Genomic DNA, 19,834 nt, shown 5'->3' with positions numbered 1-19,834 from the left:
CATTGGAGTCTGAGCAGAGAATGACACAATCCAACTTGGATTTTAACAGTATCCACCGGCTGCTGTATTGATAAACAAGGACAGTAGCCGGAAGGACATTATCTAAGTGACATATAATGGTGGCTTTGGATGAGGGAGGTAGCAGTTAAAATGTTAAGGAGCAGAAAAATAGAAACCACTCTAGGTATTTCAAACAGCAGAAGTTGAACTCAGAAAGTTGGTTGCACAGGGGATGGAAAAGCTGAGAAATCAAACAAAGAATGAAACAATCCATGGATTAGTACCAGCAGGAGGTAGCTCCTCTCTAGGGCAGGAAGGACAGCAGGATGGAGGGATGCCATCAGAGCCTCCTCATTGTGGCTGTCCAGATGGGAATAAAACCATGGAGGGGGCTGCCCAGCACAAGCTGGAATCCTGGGGAGAAGGGCCTGTCCTGTGGAAGCTAGTGCCTTGGAGGAGATGCTGCTATTGCTGGAAAATGCCCAGGCCCCCAAAGCAGAGAGAAAGGGAGAAATGACTTAGAAATACCTTGGCTTCTCTCTTGTGGCCTTCAGTGTTTGTTCTCCTTAAGACGAAACTTGTCAAAACTGTTGGAGAGCCTGGGAAATGTGGTTTTCAGGAAAAAGACACATGGGGTGGAGCTGAAAGCAAACAAGTGACAGCTATGTTGAGCTGTCGCAGGAGCTGGGAGACCAGCTGGAGGCTCAGAGGCCTCGCCTCTAGGTAGCTCTCTGGGCGGCCTGCTGTCAGTTTCCAGGTGGGCATTCACCCAGCACTGCACTTGTTTTGGTGGTCAGTTATGCCTGACTCCATAACTTGAGTTTTTCCCACTCAGCTACAATGGCCTCTCAAGCCAAGGGTAGGCCCTGATTCTAGACTCTTTTACCAATAATATCTACTCACACATAGAAGGCCATTTACGTCTCAGTCCTGAGCCAGTATCATGTACAACTGCAGAGGAGAGAAACATAAGGAGGGAGGGTGTCATTTCAGCTTCCTTCATACAAATTGGAGGCCCTTCCTTCTCACCTCGCTCCAAAGTGCTGTTGGCTACAGATAATTAGCATTTATGTACAACTCGGTGTTTGGGACAGCACATGCCTATTAACAGCGTGTTAATAATTAATAAACATAACTGACCAGAGTCAAGGACCAAGTTACATCTTTAAATTCTGCTTTGAACCCTGGGTAGGCACCTTCTCAGGACTGGGAGATGCTGAGCCCTTCATCTCAGCAGGCTTTTGCTAGGGGGTGATATTGAAAGGACTTGCCACATTTGGGAAACTGGTTCTCTTTATTTCTAAATCCTGGTGTCTAGTGCAGGGGGGCGGCTACTCTGAGCTGGGGAGTCCCTTGCTTGGAAATGTGCCCTGCAGATTTCTGTTTTTCCTGTTCTTTGGCAGAAGTGGTAAAGGAGTGGAGAGTTAGGAGACACTTCTTGTATTTAAATTTGTGGCTTCTGGAGTCAGGCAGGCTGGGCTGAGAAGCCTGACTCAGAACTTGCTGTGTGACCTTGAAAAAAACTCTGCTCGGTTTTGCCTTTATTTTCCTCATCTGTAAAATGGGGATAGGAATAGACCCAGCACTGGCCACTTAATTTGTGAAGCCCAGTGCAAAATGAAAATGCAGGCCCTTGTTCAAAAGTTAAAAAGAATTTTAGGAGAGTGACAGCAGAGTGTTCAACTAAGTGTGGGGCCCTGTACAGCTATGCACGTCACATGCCATGAAGCTGACCCTGCTGGATGGGGGCTGAGGATTCAGCATGAGGAAGTGGTGCCCTGCTCCCTTTCAGCAGTGCTGGGTTGGGTGTGAAGTGCCATCTCCATGACCACAGAGACACTAGGCAACCTCCACTTTTGCCAGGTTGCCTATGGTTTCTAGAAGCAGCTCCCACTCTTGATGCTTTGGTACTACTCCCTGCCCAAATCCTCAGGAATATCTGCTTGTCTTCATCTGACCCTTTCTTCTTTTCCTTGCCCTGGCACCTTTTCTCTCTCCATCCATTTCACTTATCAATTTTGTTTTAAGACACTCCTAAATAAAGAAGATGTGGTACATATATACATGGAATATTACTCAGCCATAAAAAGGAATGAAATCGGGTCATTTGTAGAGATGTGGATGGATCTAGAGACTGTCAAACAGAGTGAAGTAAGTCAGAAAGACAAAAACAAATATTGTATATTAACATGTATATGTGGAACCTCGAAAAATGGTACAGATGAACCGGTTTGCAGGGCAGAAATAGAGACACAGATGTAGAGATGTAGAGACAAACGTATGGACACCAAGGGGGGAAAGCGGCAGGGAGGGGTTGGTGTGATGAATTGGGAGATTGGGATTGACATATATACACTAATATGTATAAAATGGATAACTAATAAGAACCTGTATAAAAAAATAAATAAAATTCAAAAAAAAAAGAGACACTCCTAAGTCAGTGATCCCACTGCATGCCCAGTGGAGTGCTGGTCTGCCACAAGGCTCTGATGTAGGTGTTGTGGTCAAGGTGCAGGATGCCATCCTCCTTTTGGAGACTCACAATACACTTGTGCTGCTAGAGGCCTTAGAAGTCCCACAGTGATCAGACCTTTTAAAGTGTGTCTATACCAGCACCCAAACTTATTGACCCAGGAACTCTTTACATCATATTACAACCTCAGGATAGAACCTTATAGAAATCACAGCTTAGCAAGCACACCTTCAGGCATAATAATATCTTTTTATCCTTTAAGAGGGTGTATTGCACTCCCAACACCTCTAATAGCCAGAGAAATCTCCAACACGTGGATTTTTTCCCTTGAAACCTGGTGAGAGAAGTATTTTTGAACCAGGGAAACCTTCCACACACCTGCTTGCTCTGTCTTCACCTGTAAAGCTCCTCTGGGGTCTGGCCAGTCAGAAAGTCTGAGGGGTTGAATGTAAATTCCAGAAAGCGAGAAATGGAAGGAACAAAAATGTTACAAAATGTCCCTGCTTGAGATTCATTGACAGTTGGCACCATATTCTTTTGAGTGTACATTTATCCCAGAGAGAGAAACATTTCCATCCCATCCCTTGCCATTGGGCTTTTAAATAGCCGAACACTTTGAAAAACAGAGATGGTTAATCTCCCGTGAAAATGAAGCTTTAGCTATTTTCCACTTCATCAATATGACCTTTAGTGATATAATTCTCTTCCTGTGTATTATGCCTGCCTTTGCAAGTCAGTATGAAATAAAAAGCTATTTCTTGAACACACAAATACACATTCTCTCTCTCTTTCTCTTACACACAATTTGAAATGACAATTATGTTTAGAGCTTAGAATGGTTCAGAGGTTACTATAACTAAATGAAGTTAATTCTGTTTTGCAATTACCTGCATTTCAGTTTCAGTATTTGCTCAGATGACTTAAAGGCTTTGAAAGGCACGTTCAAATAAACTTCTAAGACCCTTCTAGCTATTGATCTCTGCTGCATTCATTAGATTCACTAAGAACACAGAACTGGTTTGCTACAGTAGTTAGCATCTACCTTGTCATGTGACAACTGCAATTATATTTTTTGGCGATGAATACAATCTTTGCAGTGATTACCTTTTAAAAATTTTTCTTAGCCAATTAAATAAAATTTGGTGACATTTCAAAGACTGTTAATCACAACCAAATGCTCTAAATGTCAGGATGCATTGAAATTTTCACTGCTAACTGATGAATCACTGAGCTAATTGTAGTTCATCATCAGGCCCTTGTCATTGTTATTATTATGGAAAACACTTCCATCTCTCTCGCTATTCAATAAAAATAAGTTCTAGACAAATATGAAGAGAAGAGATATTACTCATCAAAGCATTTGAATTTAATTGCATTCTTCAAAATTCTCCAACTGCAGATTGCTGCAGAGAAAACCAGGGACTCAGCCACGGAGGAAAGTAATGGTTCTGAGTAAATAGCTCCGGGCAGCCCCTTCTTCCAGTCTGCAGTATTCAGATATCTTTATTTCCCTCTCTTTCTTGCCTTTTGTTTGGGAGAGTTTTTCCAGGATGTTTTCAAATGAGTTATATGAACAACAGTCCCGGGGTGTCCTGATTTTTTTTCCCTTCTGCAGCCTCTGTGACCAAATGCATACATCACTTGTATTCAGTGGCACGTCACTGGGTTTATCCAATGCCGTGAAGGCTGTGTTGTATTGCAGGCTCTCCAAAACATCTCCAGAACAACCTGTTGTTAAGACAAGGCTGCAAAGCTGTTCTTTCTTATTGCACTATGTTGGTAGTATCTTAGTAGCATCTCAGAGAGGAAAGGACAAAGTCATTTATTGAGACTATGAAAGTCTAGTTGAGGTGGGTCCTCAAAGTGGAGGAAAGGGAAGAGGCTTTGTTGAAACTGGGTACGAATCCTAAGTTATAGTTTAGGATTGGTGGATGCAGCAAGGGGAAGATTTTGAGGTCAGGGTTTCAAAGAGTTTTAGGGTGTAAATTGTCCTTTGATGCTTTCTGTTGAAGAGTTGATGGGTCTTTCAGGAAGTTCCTGGAATAAGCAATAAAGTTATTTGCAGTTTTCATCTTCCTGAGCAAGAGTTTTCTAGAATAGTAAGTTATGTCAATAAAGACAGTAGAATAGGAGTTACGTGGAAAGCTTTGTGGTCCGATGGCCTTAGTTCTCAGGTATTTCTACCTACTGATACTGTATCATGGGCCCTGTCTGCTCATTAATTTAAGGGCATCTGTCCAGTCTGAGTTGCAGGAATGGCTGTCAGGGCCAAGACTAAAGTGAGGCACTTTCCAAGGGCACAGAATTTAAGGAGCACTCACTCACTCTCAGGGTAGTGGCCTTGGTGACTGCCGTGCCACCCTGGAACACTGGAAAGCATAAAGGGAGGAAGAGCAGGAGAAGGAAATGCACATTTGTGGAGCCATTGGATTGAGGAATGTCATCTCATCATTGGGACGCCATAGGTAGAATGTACCGAATCTGGGAGTAGATTCTGGAGCCGGACTGCCTGGGTTCAGATCTCAGCTATGACAGATGTTAGCTGTGTGATCTTCGGCAAGATAGCTAATCTCTCTGTGTCTCTGTTCCTCACCTGTCAAATGGGGTTAATGATAGTACTTATCTCAGAGGGTAGTAAAGATTAAGTAGGTTAATACTTGTAGCCCAGCATATAATGAACATATAACCTGTGTTGTAACAACCATATAAGCATATTATTGCCATCTTATAAATGGAGAAAAGGATATTCTGAAAAGAGACCTTATCCTAGGCACCAATTTGTGGTGCTGAGATGTGTTTGAGTATTTTCTGCTGTACTGTGGTATTCCATGCATGTTTTGAGTTGGTTTTGCGTTGTCCTAATACAGCCATGAGGCAGTTCATTCCATCCATCCATCCATTCATCCAATCTGCTTTCAAATTACTGCAACTTCAGACTCTCCAGTAGTATTCTGAGTTCATGGAGACTGGGCATTACTCTTCAGTGTGAGTGCTTTCTTAGCTCTGGTTCATCAGGAGCCAGCAGCAAATCCAAGGGCTGCCTCCATCCTTCCCTCGTGTCATGGTCAACATATTGAACGTGCCTGTACATTGTCACTCCATGCCTTTGTACATGCTCTTTGCTCTCTCTGAAAGGCCCTTACCCCAGATGCTCACCTCCTTCAGGTATTACTCAAATGTCACCTTCTCATTGAGGTCTTCCCCGACTATTTTTTCTAAAGTTGGCCCTCTGCATTTTCTATCCCCTTTCTTGCTTTTTTTTTTTTTTTTTTTGACTTAGCATCACCATTATCCAACATACAACATAATTTACTTACAACATAATTTACTTACTTTCTTTGGTATCTCATCAAATAGAATACAAACTACACAAGCAAAGAGATTTTTGTGTTTCATCCTCAGTGCTGTGTGGGCACTTAGGAAATAATTTTACAATAAATGAATAAACTTCACAGATTGTAGTGGTGGGAGTTTTCACTACTGAAGGTTAAAGTTGTTTTGTGTGTTCCCCATTGTCATATAATTGTAGGGTTTTTAAAGGACATTGCTTTGTAGCATTGAATTGTAGCATTAATAGCATTCATTAAGGGGATTCTTCACCAGATTCAGGGGAAGGACAGGAGTCTCTGACAACCATAGTCTGGTCACCCAAGCTACCACGCACAAAGGCTGGGCACTTTTGAAATGCTATGTAAAACTGAAAGTTGAAATTTAGAGTTTTGTACCCCAGTGGGCACAATCTTGGAATTTCAGCATGCTATACATACTAACATACATAAACAAATATATAATGTTACATGTTAACAAATATATGTTTAAAACAAACCCTAAAAATGGGGTTCTTACAGTGTAGTCTGAATTGGCACGTTCCTGACTTTATTCTCTATGTGTACAAAACCTCCTTGATTTTATTACATAGCACAGTCTGCATCCATCAGACTCATTCAAACTAGACTCATTTAGATTTTTAAAGAGATGTTACCTGTCACATATTCTGCTGCCAGTAAATGTGTTTCTAAAAGGTTGTTGTGCCAACTCCTTTGGACTTGTATTCTGAAGTGTTATCCATGCTTGAAGATAAGGGAGGTTAACTGTCCTAGAATCTCACTTCCTGCCTTGTGTGTGTTTTTAGGAATTCTCTTCTGTGGTTCGTATTTAGTTCCAGCTTTTCAGAGCAAATACGGAAATCCGTAAGTGGGGAAAGGCTTATCCTGTAGGTTCTTTTTGGTGATGCAGAATGAGCTCTCATTTTAAGAGGCTTCCTAAGCCCAAGATCTCATGCTTCTGAAGTCTCATGGATATACAGAGCCCTCTGATGAGTTTTTCAGTTTGAACTTATTTCTTCCCACAGTTCAACCACACTGGACAAGGAAGCATCTGCAGCCAGGCCATTATGCTCATCACTGATGGGGCAGTGGACACCTATGACACTATCTTTGCAAAATACAATTGGCCAGATCGAAAGGTAAGCCGATGTTGATGGCGTCCATGCAGTGCCACGTGTGGAGAATCTGTATTGCATTGTAACCTCCAGATTGTCCATGGATAAGTACCCCATGTAGATTTAATCTCATGATGACCTGTGGTTTCTCAGCCTTGTGTTTTCTGGTTGACCAAGACTGAATACTATGGCTTTTCTTGTTTTCAAAGTGAAACTTCTTTGGCAGAGAGAAGAAACCCATGAAGACATGTTCAGTGTGTTCAGTGAAAAGATTCGCTGTGAAGTATGCTTTTGTCCTTAATGGACAGTGCTTCTCTTTGTTTTCCATGGAGCCAGGGCTGCGTGCTGGACCCAGCATCTATAGAATGGTGAAGGCAGCCATGGTGGCCCTGCAGCCATCTCCTTTATGTTTCGATGTTCCTATCGTTCCTTCCTGGGCCCTCATTACCATCCAGAATCTCCTTTCCATCCCCCAGTGCTGTTCCTCGCTCTTGTCAAAGCTTGTTTGTTCTCTATTCAAATTCTTTCTTTGGTTTCCAAGCTAACATTTATTTATCTGATAAACACATATGTTAGGGTATCAGTGACAGATATCAAGGTTTTTGGTGTCTTTTGAGTGCCTTAACCCAGAGTTCCTCAAGCTGTTAGCCAGTTTGAATTCCCTGTGGAGATCTTTTAAATTGTGGATCCTATTGTACACTTAAACAGAATCAAAATCTCTGAGGGTGTGGCCCAGGGTTCTGTGTTTTTAATAAGTTCCTCAAGCGGACACCAATCAGCAGATTAGCAGTTGGTGATCACTATCTCAACTAAATGGTGAAATATGAGCAAGAAAAAGAGGTGTGTCAGAGAGGGTGTTATCCTGGGGGTATCACAAAGGCGCTTTCCTATCCTATGTGCCAGTGGCATTACTCTGACTCTTTCTGTTGGGGCATGAGGCTATCTAGACCAAGTCCATTCTGCTTCTTCAACTCTGTATGTTTAATTTCTGCGAATTGAACTAACCACACCCATGGCAAAAAGAAACAGAAGACAAATGAGAACTGTGCACTCAGCTGTATCCAGAAAGCATGTACCCTTGAGTCAGCGTGAGCAGTCATTGCACATTCTTTCAGTCATTCTTGGTCCCCATGTGTCTCTGTTAGCACAGGCATCTCACCTCACCAAGCATGATTCTGGTGCTTAAAGATACATATATATTTCGTACAACATGGTCCCCAAATGGATGCCTCCCCTATTGCTCAACCTTAGAGAAAACCACCATTTCTGAAGCTGGAGGGAAAACTAGCTGTGCTGGGCTTGCTGAGAGTAGGTGGGACTCTGGCATGGCACCTGCCTGAGGGAGATCCAAGAATAAGTTTGGCTGAATGCAGCTCCCACAATAAGCACTGACTTTAGAGTCCAACTGTTGAATAGGATGGAAGTTCACTATTGGACAAGGTGATTTTAAATGAGATATTTCAGGTGATGATTTCCAGGGACACGTAGAGGCCAGAGTTAATTCCTGATAAATGTATGTGATGCAGAGTGAGGAGGATGCTGGCTATGCTTGCACCCCCGCAGCACACAGCACAACGCTGGGCGCATGGCCACTACCTAATGCACAACCCTGAGGTGTGGCTGAGTGACTGAGGGGCCTGGGGGGGAGGCCACAGCACTAGTAAACATGGGTAGGGCCATGGACATTTTGTGGTCAAATAAGATGTTCACAGATGCTGTGACATCTCACAGCATGTTGAAGGATATTTCACATTATTTAGGACCATCTTAAATAAAAGAAGGAAGTAAAAGGGGCTTTTAATAAGCAGCTACATTAATACCAAATGTATTATCTTGTGAGACTCGTGCTGAATCATATGAATCCCTCTTTCTTGGTGATACTTGATGGATAGCTGTAGCCCAGGAATATTAGAATTTAAACATCCTATCCTTACTTGCTGGGAGAGGCATAGGATGAAGGCTGCAAAGTCATAACTCTTCAGACAAAACACAAATTTCAACATATCTTTCCAAAGGAACAATATTGACTTCAGGCCAGGTGCTTTCTTGGATTAATTGGAACCAGGGTCCTGGAAATTTCAACATTACATTGAAGCAGTTTGATCTACTTATAAAATATTATCAAGCAGAAGCAGACTTTCTTTCTGTAGCAAGAGGGCCTTTATCTATGATTAGAAATTAATAGGAGGATCCCTCCCCTCCTACGCCGTTCTGGAGAGTTCCATGACATTCTTATGCATATACATTCTCTTCTTGATGACTTCTGTGAAGGTGCAGGTAATAAATTTACATAAAACCCCAATGTGATTTAGCACTGTGTTAAAGAGATGCTGTGTCATGTCTAAGCTGTCATTTTTCTCTATTGTTTTGAATGTTACTTAGTAGAGGGTTGGGTCATGCTGTTGTTGGCTATCTTCAAGATTACAGAAACAGGAAATGGAGAGAGTAAAATGATCTTAAGGCTGGAACCTGATTCCTATAAAACAGTGATTCTCAAACTTGAGTGAGGATGAGAATCATCTGGAGGGCTTGTTCCAGCACAGATTGCTCACTTCACCTCCAGAGATTCTGATTCAGTAGGTCTCCTGGGGCTTGAGAATGTCCATTTCTAACAAGTTCCCAGGTGATGTGGATGCTACTGGTGGGCAAACTGCACTTGGGAACTACTGCCACAGAAATAGCCCAAGGAATAGGGTTTGGTTACTTGGTGGGCTCTGCCACTTCTGCTTCCCTCTGTTTACCTTTATGAGGGCCTGTTCCCTCAGTCAAATTCAGTGCACAGGTATGTGTTTCTTGGCTCATACTTTGTTTAAAAAATTGTCAATTACTGATCATGATTTTAAAATCTGGAGACAGAATATAAAATTTTAAAGTTTTAGTTTCATAAAGGGGTACACATGGCACGTTGGAGCCAGCATTCTCATATGGCAAAAAACGGCTGGAGCTGAGGAATGGCTGCTCCCTTAGATGGCAAATGCCTGCTCCTTTTGGCCATGGCCTCCATCATGCTCCATTATTTCCTCTCAGCCCACTTCACTTAAATTCTTTACATACCCATAGGTGTAGGGTTCTGGACCACTGCTCTAGATTAACCCAGCCTCTAGGTATTTGTTCCTTTCTCTTAGGTCTGCCATAAGCTTTCCCTCTTCTTCTCCAGCCAGATGCCATCTTGTCTTTACCTGAGTCCTACACTTTATACTTCCTCAGAGCTGTATAAGAGAAGTGTATAACTTAATGTCCAGTACTGTAATCACTTCTGGGCCTAGTTTTCATTTTCACTGGTTTGGTGAGTTCTTGAGGACAGATTCTGAATCTCTGATCAGTCCACCACCATGCACTCTATTGTGTCCCTGCTGAGAAGTATAGCATTGAGTCCTTAAGGGTAGTCTCATGATTCCTGTCCACTGGTGTTTACACCCTGTATAAGCTCCTCACCTTGAGTGTAGTTTGCACCTGTGACTTGTTTCTAACCAATAGAATATGGTAAAGGTTAGAGAATCTTGCAGATGTAATCAAGGTCTCAAGTCAGCTGATTTTCAGCTAACTAAAAGGATATTATCAGGAGTGGGCTTTACTTAATTGAAAACCCTTGAAAGAGGGATTGGATATTCCCTGGAGCCAGGAGACTCTCCTTGCTGGTTTGATGAAGTTAGCAGCTGTTTGGAGAATTCCATGTGGCAAGGAACTGGGGGCAGCCTGCCTCCAGCCAACAGCCAGAAAAAAAGCTGGACCCTCCGTCTTATAGCCACAAGGAAATGAATCCTGTGAACGGCCTGAATGAGCTTGGAGGCAGATTCTTCCCCCGTTGAGCCTCCAGTTGAAAACACAACCCAGTCAACACCTTGATTGCAGCTTTGTGAGACAATGAACAGAAGATTCAGCTAAGCTGTGCCCAGACTTATGACCCACAGAAACTGTAAGATAACAAACGTGTGCTATTTTAAGCCACTGCACTTGTGGTCACTTTTTATGCAGCAATAGAAAACTATCAATATTAGAAGAAACAAGGTGAAGGTAGAAAGGAAAGAGAATCATTTCATGGTAGCAATGCTATGAAACATCTCCAAACTTAGTGGTTTAAAATAACAATCTATTATTTCTTGCAATTCTGTGGGTTAACTGGGCGGTTGGGTCTGCTCCCTGTGGTGTCCAGTGAAGTCACTGAGGAAGCTGTGTTCATGTGTGAGCCTGGCAGAGCTGCCTTGGTTCTCTTCCCTGAGGGCTCTCTTTCCATGCGGTGTCTAATCCTCCAGGTGACCCTGTGAGTCCTCTCTCTTCAGTACAGTAGCCTGGACTTCCTTACAGTTTGGCAGTTGGGTTCCAAGAAAGGAAAGGAGAAGGAAATGGGGAGCAGGCCAGGGGAGCACTTGTGGGTATCATGTTTTTTTTGTTTGTTTTTTTGCGGTACATGGGACTCTCACTGTTGTGGCCTCTCCTGCCGCGGAGCACGGGCTCTGGACGCGCAGGCTCAGCGGCCATGGCTCACAGGCCCAGCCGCTCCGCGGCATGTGGGATCCTCCCGGACCGGGGCAGGAACCCATGTCCCCCGCATCGGCAGGCAGACTCCCAACCACTGCGCCACCAGGGAAGCCCCGGGTATCACGTTTTAATGCTTCCTAATCAGGGCCTTGTGCGAGGCAACTGCTTAATAAAACATAGAATGAGTTGGAAGAAGGAAGCCATTACTGGTGATTTAACTATGAGTCTGTGAAGGCGACATCATGATTGCCTATGCAGTGTGTCCCTTGCCAGCATGTTATTGCTGGGAACAGAAATGAGGAGCTCTTTATTCGTTTATTGGATGCCATTTACTTTTGCCTAATATACATTGGTTAGTGGCTTCATGGCAGCTTACACACTTGGAATAAAATATGAACTCCTTAGTATGAAAGGGACTCATTCCAGGATCTACTTAAGAAATAAAGCTGCCTACATTTCTACATTTAAATTAGAAAAATGGCTATACCTGCCATTTATATAGTTGCTCTTTCAAGTGAACTAAAAAAAAAAAAAAAAAAAGAGAAAGGTCACAGAATTATTAATCATTACCTCCCCTGATGTGTAAGACAGAGTGGATAGGTAAGAAATTGATAAGTTAGAGATTTTAAAAAGAGGTTGGCAAACTATGGCCTACTGCCTGCTTTGGGCAGTCCTTGAGCTAGGAATAATTTTTACATTTTTAAATGGGGTAAAAAAAAAGCTAAAGGAGAAGAATATTTTATGACTTGTGAAAATTATATGACATTAAAATTTTACTGTCTGTAAACAAAGTATTATTGTAACACAGTTATACCCATTTGATTATATGTCGTCTGTTACTAAATAGTTGCTAAACCCACTGGGGCTGCACGCAGAGAGTAAGAGGAAAGCCAGTTGTGCAGCCTTAGGACGAGGCTGTCGGGGTGCACCTAAATGATTTTCCTCTTCTAAAAGCACAGGGCAACCTCAAAGGTGAATGCTATTTCAGTTGAGTGTTGTCTGTTTTGTTACCTCCCAAACAAAAGTGGAGGTGGTAGCTGTGAGGCCCCTCAAGAGACAACCAGGACTCGGGGGCCTTGGAAGACGCCTGGTGGGGCTACAAGGAGGGGTGGACACAAGCAGCTCTTGGTGTGGGGTTAAAGGGAAGCCCTTGATCATAGAATGGTTTGGGGACCTGGCTTTGGAGCACTTTTGGGAACTGTTGGAAATCTGTGTCCTTTGAACTGGTATCACATCGATCTCTAAGAAGGGGCTCTCTTGGGAGTTTTGCCCCAGGCCTTCCTCCCTTTGCACAATTTGGAAGCTAAAGCCTCAATCCCACCGTATCCTAGTGGCCTCAGAGGTACTGAAAGACTTAGCTCTGCCTCGGTAGCTCTGGGGTGATTTTGGAAAGCCTAGGAATCCCTCTCTCGTCATCTTTCCGGGCACAGGTGCCACTCTGGAGAGCAAAATTCCTGAGCTGAGTGAGGAGTGAGGGCTTATCTTTTTTTTTTTTTTACATCTTTATTGGAGTATAATTGCTTTACAATGGCGTGTTCGTTTCTGCTTTATAACAAAGTGAATCACTTATACATATACATATGTTCCCATATCTCGTCCCTGTTGCGTCTCCCTCCCTCCCACCCTCCCTATCCCACTCCTCTAGGTGGTCACAAAGCACTGAGCTGATCTCCCTGTGCTATGCGGCTGCTTCCCACTAGCTATCTATTTTACGTTTGGTAGTGTATATATATGTACATGCCACTCTCTCGCTTTGTCACAGCTTACCCTTCCCCTCCCCATATCCTCAAGTTCATTCTCTAGTAGGTCTGTGTCTTTATTCCCGTTTTACCGCTAGTTTCTTCATGACATTTTTTTTTCTTAAATTCCATATATATGTGTTAGCATACAGTATTTGTCTTTCTCTTTGTGACTTACTTAACTCTGTATGACAGACTCTAGGTCCATCCACCTCATTACAAATAGCTCAATTTCATGTCTTTTTATGGATGAGTAATATTCCATTGTATATATGTGCTACATCTTCTTTATCCATTCATCTGATGACAGACACTTACGTTGTTTCCATCTCCGGGCGATTGTAAATAGAGCTGCAATGAACATTTTGGTACATGACTCTTTTTGAATTATGGTTTTCTCAGGGTATATGCCCAGTAGTGGGATTGCTGGGTCATATGGTAGTTCTATTTTTAGTTTTTTAAGGAACTTCCATACTGTTCTCCATAGTGGCTGTACCAATTCACATTCCCACCAGCAGTGCAAGAGGGTTCCCTTTTCTCCACACCCTCTCCAGCATTTATTGTTTCTAGATTTTTTGATGATGGCCATACTGACTGGTGTGACATGATATCTCATTGTAGTTTTGATTTGCATTTCTCTAATGATTAATGATGTTGAGGATTCTTTCATATGTTTGCTGGCAGTCTGTATATCTTCTTTGGAGAAATGTCGATTAAGGTCTTTTGCCCATTTTTGGATTCGGTTTTTTTTTTTTTTTTTTAATTGAGCTGCATAAGCTGCTTATGAATTTTGGAGATTAATCCTTTGTCAGATGCTTCATTTGCAAATATTTTCTCCCATTCTGAGGGTTGTCTTTTGGTCTTGTTTATGGTTTCCTTTGCTGTGCAAAAGCTTTGAGGTTTCATTAGGTCCCATTTGTTTATTTTTGTTTTTATTTCCATTTCTCTAGGAGGTGGGTCAAAAAGGATCTTGCTGTGACTTATGTCATAGAGTGTTCTGCCTATGTTTTCCTCTAAGAGTTTGATAGTTTCTGGCCTTACAGTTAGGTCTTTAATCCATTTTGAGCTTATTTTTGTGTATGGTGTTAGGGAGTGATCTAATCTCATACTTTTACATGTACCTGTCCAGTTTTCCCAGCACCACTTATTGAAGAGGCTGTCCTTTCTCTACTGTGCATTCATGCCTCCTTTATCAAAGATAAGGTGACCATATGTGCGTGGGTTTATCTCTGGGATTTCTATCCTGTTCCATTGATGTATCTTTCTGTTTTTGTGCCAGTACCATACTGTCTTGATTACTGTAGCTTTGTAGTATAGTCCAAAGTCAGGGAGCCTGATTCTTCCAGCTCCGTTTTTCGTTCTCAAGATTGCTTTGGCTATTCGGGGTCTTTTGTGTTTCCATACAAATTGTGAAATTTTTTGTTCTAGTTCTGTGAAAAATGCCAGTGGTAGTTTGATAGGGATTGCATTGAATCTGTAGATTGCTTTGGGTAGTAGAGTCATTTTCACAATGTTGATTCTTCCTATCCAAGAGCATGGTACATCTCTCCATCTATTTGTATCATCTTTAATTTCTTTCATCAGTGTCTTATAATTTTCTGCATACAGGTCTTTTGTCTCCTTAGGTAGGTTTACTCCTCAATATTTTATTCTTTTTGTTGCAATGGTAAATGGGAGTGTTTTCTTGATTTCACTTTCAGATTTTTTATCATTAGTGTATAGGAATGCCAGAGATTTCTGTGCATTAATTTTGTATCCTGCAACTTTACCAAATTCATTGATTACCTCTAGTAGTTTTCTGATAGCATAGGATTCTCTATGTATAGTATCATGTCATCTACAAACAGTGACAGCTTTACTTCTTCTTTTCCGATTTGGATTCCTTTTATTTCCTTTTCTTCTCTGATTGCTGTGGCTAAAACTATGTTGAATAAGAGTCGTGAGAGTCAGCAACCCTGTCTTGTTCCTGATCTTAGTGGAAATGCTTTCAGTTTTTCACCATTGAGGACAATGTTGCGGTTGAGTTTCTCATATATGGCCTTTAATATGTTGAGGAAAGTTCCCTGTATGCCTGCTTTCTGCAGGGTTTTTAATCATAAATCGGTGTTGAATTTTGTCGAAAGCTTTCTCTGCATCTATTGAGATGATCATATGGTTGTTCTCCTTCAATTTGTTAATATGGTGTATCACGTTGATTGATTTGCGTATATTGAAGAATCCTTGCATTCCTGGAATAAACCCCACTTGATCATGGTGTGTGATCCTTTTAATGTGCTGTTGGATTCTGTTTGCTAATATTTTGTTGAGGATTTTTGCATCTTTGTTCAACAGTGATATTGGCCTGTAGTTTTCTTTCTTTGTGACATCCTTGTCTGGTTTTGGTATCAAGGTGATGGTGGCCTTGTAGAATGAGTTTGGGGGTGTTCCTCCCTCTGCTATATTTTGAAAGAGTTTGAGAAGGATAGGTGTTAGCTCTTCTCTAAATGTTTGATAGAATTCGCCTGTGAAGCCATCTGGTCCTGGGCTTTTGTTTGTTGGAAGATTTTTAATCACAGTTTCAATTTCAGTGCTTGTGTTTGGTCTGTTCATATTTTCTATTTCTTCCTGATTCAGTCTTGGCAGACTGTGCATTTCTAAGAATTTGTCCATTTCTTCCAGGTTGTCCATTTTATTGGCATAGAGTTGCTTGTAGTAATCTCTCTTGATCTTTTGTATTTCTGCAGTGTCAGTTGTTACTTCTCCTTTTTGATTTCTAATTCTATTGACTTGAGTCTTCTCCCTTCTTTTCTTTATGAGTCTGGCTAATGGTTTATCAATTTTGTTTATGTTCTCAAAGAACCAGCTTTTAGTTTTCTTGATCTTTGCTATCGTTTCCTTCATTTCATTGCATTTATTTCTGATCTGATTTGTATGATTTCTTTCCTTCTGCTAACTTTGGGCTTTTTTTGTTCTTCTTTCTCTAATTGCTTTAGGTGCAAGTTTAGGTTGTTTATTTGAGATGTTTCCTGTTACTTAAGTTAGGATTGTATTGCTATAAACTTCCCTCTTAGAACTGCTTTTGCTGCATCCCATAGGTTTTGGGTTGTCGTGTCTCCATTGTCATTTGTTTCTAGGTGTTTTTTGATTTCCTCTTTGATTTCTTCAGTGATCACTTCGTTATGAAGTAGTCTATTGTTTAGCCTCCACGTGTTTGTACTTTATACAGATCTTTTCCTGTAATTGATACCTAGTCTCATAGGGTTGTGGTCGGAAAAGATACTTGATACGATTTCAATTTTCTTAAATTTACCAAGGCTTGATTTGTGACCCAAGATATGATCTATCCTGGAGAATGTTCCATGAGCACTTGAGAAAATGTGTATTCTGTTGTTTTTGGATGGAATGTCCTATAAATATCAATTAAGTCCATCTCGTTTAATGTATCATTTAAAGCTTGTGTTTCCTTATTTATTTTCATTTTGGATGATCTGTCCATTGGTGAAACTGGGGTGTTAAAGTCCCCTACTATGAATGTGTTACTGTCGATTTCCCCTTTTATGGCTGTTAGTATTTGCCTAATGTATTGAGGTGCTCCTATGTTGGCTGCATAAATATTTATAATTTTTATATCTTGGATCGATCCCTTGATCATTATGTAGTGTCCTTCCTTGTCTCTTCTAATAGTCTTTATTTTAAAGTCTATTTTGTCTGATATGAGAATTTCTACTCCAGCTTTCTTTTGGTTTCCATTTGCATGGAATATCTTTTTCCATCCCCTCACTTTCAGTCTGTATGTGTCTCTAGGTCTGAAGTGGGTCTCTTGTAGACAGCATATATATGGGTCTTGCTTTTGTATCCATTCAGCCAATTTGTTTCTTTTGGTGGGAGCATTTAGTCCATTTACATTTAAGGTAATTATCGATATGTATGTTCCTATTCCCATTTTCTTAATTGTTTTGGGTTCTTTATTTTAGGTCTTTTCTTTCTCTTGTGTTTCTTGCCTAGAGAAGTTCCTTTAGCATTTGTTGTAAAGCTGCTTTAGTGGTGCTGAACTCTCTCAGCTTTTGCTTGTCTGTAAAGTTTTAATTTCTCCATCAAATCTGAATGAGATCCTTGCTGGGTAGAGTAATCTTGGTTGCAGGTTTTTCTCCTTTATCACTTTAAATATGTCCTGCCAGTCCCTTCTGGCTTGCAGAGTTTCTGCTGAAAGATCAGCTGTTAACCTTATGGGGATTCCCTTGTGTGTTATTTGTTGTTTTTCCTTTGCTGCTTTTAATATGTTTTCTTTGTATTTAATTTTTGACAGCTTGATTAATATGTGTCTTGGCGTGTTTCTCCTTGGATTTATCCTGTATGGGACTCTTTGCGCTTCCTGGAGTTGATAAACTTTTTCCTTTCCCATATTAGGGAAGTTTTCAACTATAATCTGTTCAAATATTATCTCAGTCTCTTTCTTTTTCTCTTCTTCTGAACCCTTATAATTCGAATGTTGGTGCATTTAATGTTTTCGTAGAGGTCTCTGAGCCTGTCCTTAGTTCTTTTCTTTCTTTTTTCTTTATTCTGCTCTGCAGTAGTTATTTCCACTATTTTGTCTTCCAGGTCACTTATCCGTTCTTCTGCCTCAGTTATTCTGCTATTGATCCCTTCTAGAGTATTTTGAATTTCATTTATTGTGCTGTTCATCATTGCTTGTTTCATCTTTAGTTCTTCTAGGTCCTTGTTAAATGTTTCTTGCATTTTGTCTATTCTATTTCCAAGATTTTGGATCATCTTTACTATCATTATTCTGAATTCTTTTTCAGGTAGACTGCCTATTTCCTCTTCATTTGTTAGTTCTGGTGGGTTTTTATCTTTCTCCTTCATCTGCTCTGTGTTTTTCTGTCTTCTCATTTTGCTTATCTTACTGTGTTTGGGGTCTCCTTTTTGCAGGTGCAGGTTCGTAGTTCCCGTTGTTTTTGGTGTCTGTCCCCAGTGGCTAAAGTTGGTTCAGTGGGTTGTGTAGGCTTCGTGGTGGAGGGGAGTAGTGTCTGTGTTCTGGTGGATGAGGCTGGATCATGTATTTCTGGTGGGCAGGTCCACGTCTGGTGGTGTGTTTTGGAGTGTCTGTGGGCTTATTATGATTTTAGGCAGCCTCTCTGCTAATGGGTGGGGTTGTGTGCCTGTCTTCCTAGTTGTTTGGCATAGGATGTCCAGCACTGTAGCTTGCTGGTCGTGGAGTGAAGCTGGTTGCTGGTGTTGAGATGGAGATCTCTGGGAGATTTTCGCCCTTTGATATTACGTGGAGCTGGGTGGTCTCTTGTGGACCAGTGTCCTGAAGTTGGCTCTCCCACCTCAGGGGTACAGCAGTGACTCCTGGCTGTAGCACCAAGAGCCTTTCATCCACACGGCTCAGAATAAAAGGGAGAAAAAGTAGAAAGAAAGAATTAGTAGAAGGAAGAAATAAAGGAAGGAAGGAAGGAAGAAAGAAAGGAGGGAGGGAGGAGGGAAGGACAGAAAGAAAGAAAGAAGATAAAATAAAATAAAGTAAGATAAAATAAAGTTATTAAAATAAAAAATAATTATTAAGAACAGAATTTTTTTTAAAAAGAAAAAAAAAAGGACGGATAGAACTCTAGGACAAATGGTGGAAGCAAAGCTATACAGACAAAATCTCACACAGAAGCATACACATACACACTCACAAAAAGAGGAAAAAGGGAAAAAATCATAAATCTTGCTTTCAAAGTCCACCTCCTCAATTTGGGATTACTCGTTGTCTATTCATGTATTCCACAGATGCAGGGTACATCAAGTTGATTGTGGAGCTTTATTCCGCTGCTTCTGCGGCTGCTGGGAGAGATTTCCCGTTCTCTTCTTTGTTCTCACAGCTCCCAGGGGCTCAGCTTTGGAATTGGCCCCGCCTCTGCGTGTAGGTCACCGGAGGGCTTCTGTTCTTCTCTCAGATAGGACGGGGTTAAGGGAGCCGCTGATTCGGGGACTCTGGCTCACTCAGGCCATGGGGGAGGGAGGGGCACGGAGTGCGGGGCGAGCCTGCGGCGGCAGAGGCCAGCATGACGTTGCACCAGCCTGAGGCGCGCCGTGCGTTCTCCCGGGGAAGTTGTCCTTGGATCCCGGGACCCTGGCAGTGGCGGGCTGCACAGGCTCCCCGGAAGCGGGGTGTGGATAGTGACCTGTGCTCACACACAGGCTTCTTGGTGGCGGCAGCAGCAGCTTTAGCGTCTCATGCCTGTCTCTGGGGTCCGCACTATTAGCCGCGGCTCACTCCAGTCTCTGGAACTCCTTTAAACAGCGCTCTTAATCCCCTCTCCTCGCGCACCAGGAAACAAAGAGGGAAGAAAAAGTCTCTTGCCTCTTTGGCCGGTCCAGACTTTTCCCCGGACTCCCTCAGTTAGTGGTGCACTAACCCCCTGCAGGCTGTGTTCACGCCGCCAGCCCCAGTCCTCTCCCTGCGCTCCGACCGAAGCCGGAGCCCCAGCTCCCAGCCCCGCCCGCCCCGGCGGGTGAGCAGACAAGCTTCTCGGGCTGGTGCGTGCCGGTGGGCACCGATCCTCTGTGCGGGAATTTCTTTGCTTTGCCCTCCGCACCCCTGTTGCTGTGCTGTCCTTCGCGGCTCCGAAGCTTTCCCCCTCCGCCACCCGCAGTCTCCGCCTGCGAAGGGGCTTCCTAGCGTGTGGAAACCTTTCCTCCTTCACGGCTCCCTCCCACTCATGCAGGTCCCGTACG

General features: G+C 42.3%; 1 protein-coding gene across 4 annotated transcripts in view; it reads left to right on the top strand.

Annotated features, from left to right (window-relative positions):
* Window positions 1–19,834, top strand: part of CACNA2D3 (calcium voltage-gated channel auxiliary subunit alpha2delta 3) — a 795,640-nt gene that overhangs the window by 405,841 nt on the left and 369,965 nt on the right. For 3 of the 4 annotated variants that reach the window (XM_049715280.1, XM_049715279.1, XM_049715278.1), the window contains one exon: window positions 6,825–6,938. In XM_049715280.1, the coding sequence (XP_049571237.1) occupies window positions 6,825–6,938 (114 nt within the window). Of the gene's footprint in view, window positions 1–2,028; window positions 2,152–6,824; window positions 6,939–19,834 lie in introns of all 4 variants that reach the window. The other variant, XM_049715277.1, reaches the window with a different exon arrangement.

This window comes from Orcinus orca, chromosome 10 (genome assembly GCF_937001465.1).
Source record: "Orcinus orca chromosome 10, mOrcOrc1.1, whole genome shotgun sequence".
NCBI classification, from domain to species: Eukaryota; Metazoa; Chordata; class Mammalia; order Artiodactyla; family Delphinidae; genus Orcinus; species Orcinus orca.
This window is presented reverse-complemented; position numbering and strand designations above follow the sequence as displayed.